The sequence below is a fragment of the Mandrillus leucophaeus genome, unplaced genomic scaffold (assembly GCF_000951045.1).
Source record: "Mandrillus leucophaeus isolate KB7577 unplaced genomic scaffold, Mleu.le_1.0 Scaffold274, whole genome shotgun sequence".
Taxonomy (NCBI): Eukaryota; Metazoa; Chordata; class Mammalia; order Primates; family Cercopithecidae; genus Mandrillus; species Mandrillus leucophaeus.
Genome location: NW_012102854.1, coordinates 710348 through 713821, shown reverse-complemented (window position 1 = coordinate 713821; position 3474 = coordinate 710348). Strand labels below are relative to the sequence as shown.

The following is a 3474-nucleotide window of genomic DNA, read 5'->3' as shown; positions in this document are numbered from 1 at the left end:
TACACAGTGGACCTCGTTCCTGGCATTCTTCTCCGCAGGAGAAAATCTCCATGGATTGATGTATCTATTTGCAGTCCTATTCTGATCACATCCTATTCACCCTATTGGTGAAGGAGGGATCCCTGCCCTAAAAAGTACAAGACAATCAAATAGCCCACGCCGGACAGATGAGATTGACAGCAATTTGTTAGATGCATATATTCAGAGCCTGAGAGAGGACATCATACATCACGCAGGGGCACAAGGGGGTTGCATTCAAGAACAGCATGAACAAGCAGGGGTGTGGGAGGCAGGCTTTACAGTAATAACAAGGTGAGGTGTTCCCTGGTTCCTGTAGTGGTATGTGATTGGCTTGTTTGAACAATTCCATAGGCTAGAAGGGAGGTGAAACCCATTAGGTTGAGGATCATGAGGGGTGTAACTTGTCCAGCTCATAGGGGAACTAGCTGAGTAGGAAGCCTTTCCCGCTGGGGGTGGGCATGTCGGGTAAGAGCAGGGAAACTCATGGTTAGGCCTTTAGGGTCTTGACAAAGGTGTCAAGGTACACATGAAAGTTTAGGCCTTACCTTATAAGGCCCAATTACATCCCTACCCAATTCACCTAACCCTAAAAGCCTTCCATAGCATAGGGTCTCAACACACAAAAAAGCTAAGGTCAGTCAACACTAAATCCTATCTTACATACTTGAAAAACTCAGATCTGTGGAGAAGTTTAGAATTTTCCCCATAAGCAATCAGATAAGACCAAAATCTCTCTGTCATCAAATCACAGATCTTAAGGAAAGCTCAAAATAGGGACCTCCCACTTAACATCAGTAATCAATTCCTGAAAATCAGACATTTTAACGATTAATCAGGTACCTATTTTTCCATAACGTATTTTCTATTTTCTTTCTTTTCTTCCTTCCCTTTTCTTTCTTTTCTTTTTCTTTTCTTTTTTTTTTTTTGACAGGGTCTCATTCTGCTGCCCAGGCTGTTGCCTAGGCTGGAGTACAGTGATGTGATCACAGCTCACTGCAACCTTGAATTCCTGGCCTCAAGCAATGGCCTCCCAAAGGAGGGATTACAGGCGTGAACCACTACACATGGCCTCCCATTATGTTAAATCAGAGCATTATAAAGTGTTGTATGTCAATTCCATCCCTCCAACTAGCTTCGTACATTTTCCTCCAATATAGAACTACGGGACACAGTGGGTCAGTGCACATACAACATCTTTGCTTTTAGTATTTTTTTTTTTTTTTTTTTGAGACGGAGTCTCGCTCTGTCGCCCAGGCTGGAGTGCAGTGGCAGGATCTCAGCTCACTGCGAGCTCCACCTCCCAGGTTCACGTCATTCTCCTGCCTCAGCCTCCCAAGTAGCTAGGACTACAGGCGCCCGCCACCTCGCCCAGCTAGTTTTTTGTATTTTTTAGTAGAGACGGGGTTTCACCCAGTTAGCCAGGATGGTCTCGATCTCCTGACCTCGTGATCCACCCGCCTCAGCCTCCCAAAGTGCTGGGATTACAGGCTGGAGCCACCGCGCCCGGCCAATTTTTTGTATTTTTTAAGTAGAGACGTCTCGATCTCCTGACCTCGTGATCCACCCGCCTCAGCCTCCCAAAGTGCTGGGATTACAGGCGTGAGCCACTGCACCCAGCCTGCTTTTAGTATTTTAATCATCTCTTTTACTAAATTCATTTTTCTCACTTGCTTTGTTTCTTTCTCCACAATTTTCTTCAATACTTTTCCAACCTTTTAGGAACTCATTTTACACTAGACAAAAACGAGGGCTACATGTGAAGCACAGTATGGAAAATTGTTTCCAACAACAATGTAACAGCAGGAATAGGTGACGCTCAGGATGGTGCTCTGTTACCTCCTCAGTCACTAGCAGCACCAGGTACACATATGCCCTTGAATGACAGTTACACACATTTCAAAACATCTGCAGATGGTTCCATTGGTCTAACAACTGTATCTGGGATATAACAAGATTCTTCCCGGATGTTATTTTTGTTCAAAAAAAAAAAAAAAGGCATTGGATCAGGAGCGGTGGATCACACCTATAATGCCAATATTTTGGGGGGCTGAAGTGGGAGAATCACTTGAGACCAGGAGTTTGAGTTCAGCTTAGGCAATATAGTGGGACCCCATCTCTACAACAAATTTTAGAAATTAGCCAGGAGTGGCGGCACGTGCCTGTAGTCCCCAGTACTCAGGAGGCTGAGGTGGGAGGATCACCTGAGCCTGGGAGGTTGGGGCTGCAGTTAGTTGGGATCATGCCACTGCATTCCAGCCTGGGTGACCAAGTGAGACCTTGTGTGGAAAACAAAAAAAAAAAGAAAAAAAAAAAGGCTAGGTGTCATGGTGGATGATGTAAAAAAAAAAAGGCTAGGTGTCATGGTGGATGATGTCTCATGCCTGTAATCCCAGCACTTTGGGAGGTCAAGGCAGGTGGATCATTTGAAGTGAGGATTACAGGCGTGAGTCACCGTGCCCAGCCATGGAGCAGGTTCTTGGATGAAGCTCTGGTAAGCAGGAAGTTTCAGAATAAAAAATGAATCTATATACATGATACAGAAATTGACAGTATTTCGAAAAGGACAGAGAAACATTAACTTACATGGGCCATGGTTTTAGAAGTGCAAAAACTGGTCAGTCCTTTTTGAGATTTCTGTGTTGGAGAACTACGGAGTCCTGATGAGCCAGAGCTGAAAGGAAAAAAAGAAACCATGAAATAAGCTGCGCCACAGAGCTCCCAAAATGATGTACATCATAAATATGAAAACTTTTTTCTCTTCCATTCCTTCTCCCAAACTACTTCCATTGGCTCTTCCAAAATACTACCTACCACTATGCCCATCCTATGCTATACCCACATAAACTGGGGAAAAGTATAGGGAGTCTAAAGAAATACAAGCTCTGGCCAGGTGCAGTGGCTCTCGCCTGTAATCTCAGCACTTTGGGAGGCCAAGGCAGCCGGATCACCTGAGGTCAGGAGTTCGACACCAGCCTGACGAACATGGAGAAACCCCACCTCTACTAAAAATACAAAATTAGCCGGGCGTGGTGGCACATGCTTATAATTCCAGCTACTTGGGAGGCTGAGGCAGGAGAATCGCTTGAACCCAGGAGGCAGAGGTTGCGGTGAGCCGAGATTGTGCCATTGCACTCCAGCCTGGGCAACAAGAGCGAAAGAAGAAAAGAGAAGAGAAGAGAAGAGAAGAAAAAGAAAAGCTCTGAAGAAGTAGGTGACAAATGATGAACTTGGTGTAGAAGGCTAGCTACTTCTGCAAGAGGATTTCGGACCAGGTCGCCCTCTGGCAATGTGGATCTGGTCCAGGCACTGGATTACTCAGATTTGTTCTGAGCAGCTCCTCCTCACTCTAGGACAACTTTTCAGGACTGAGATGGGCCCTGAATCCTGCCCCTAGAATCCTGCCTGAACTGCCTAAACACAACAACTAAAAGACCACACAGATTGAACCTGGCA

General features: G+C 45.5%; 1 protein-coding gene across 1 annotated transcript in view; it reads right to left on the bottom strand.

Moving 5' to 3' along the window:
- The window catches only part of ZFP14 (ZFP14 zinc finger protein), a 62189-nt gene that overhangs the window by 36515 nt on the left and 22200 nt on the right, over window positions 1-3474 (bottom strand). The window contains exon 2 of the mRNA XM_011984806.1: window positions 2605-2692. Coding sequence (XP_011840196.1) covers window positions 2605-2613 — 9 coding nt within the window. The 5' untranslated portion in view covers window positions 2614-2692. The remainder of the gene's footprint in view (window positions 1-2604; window positions 2693-3474) is intronic.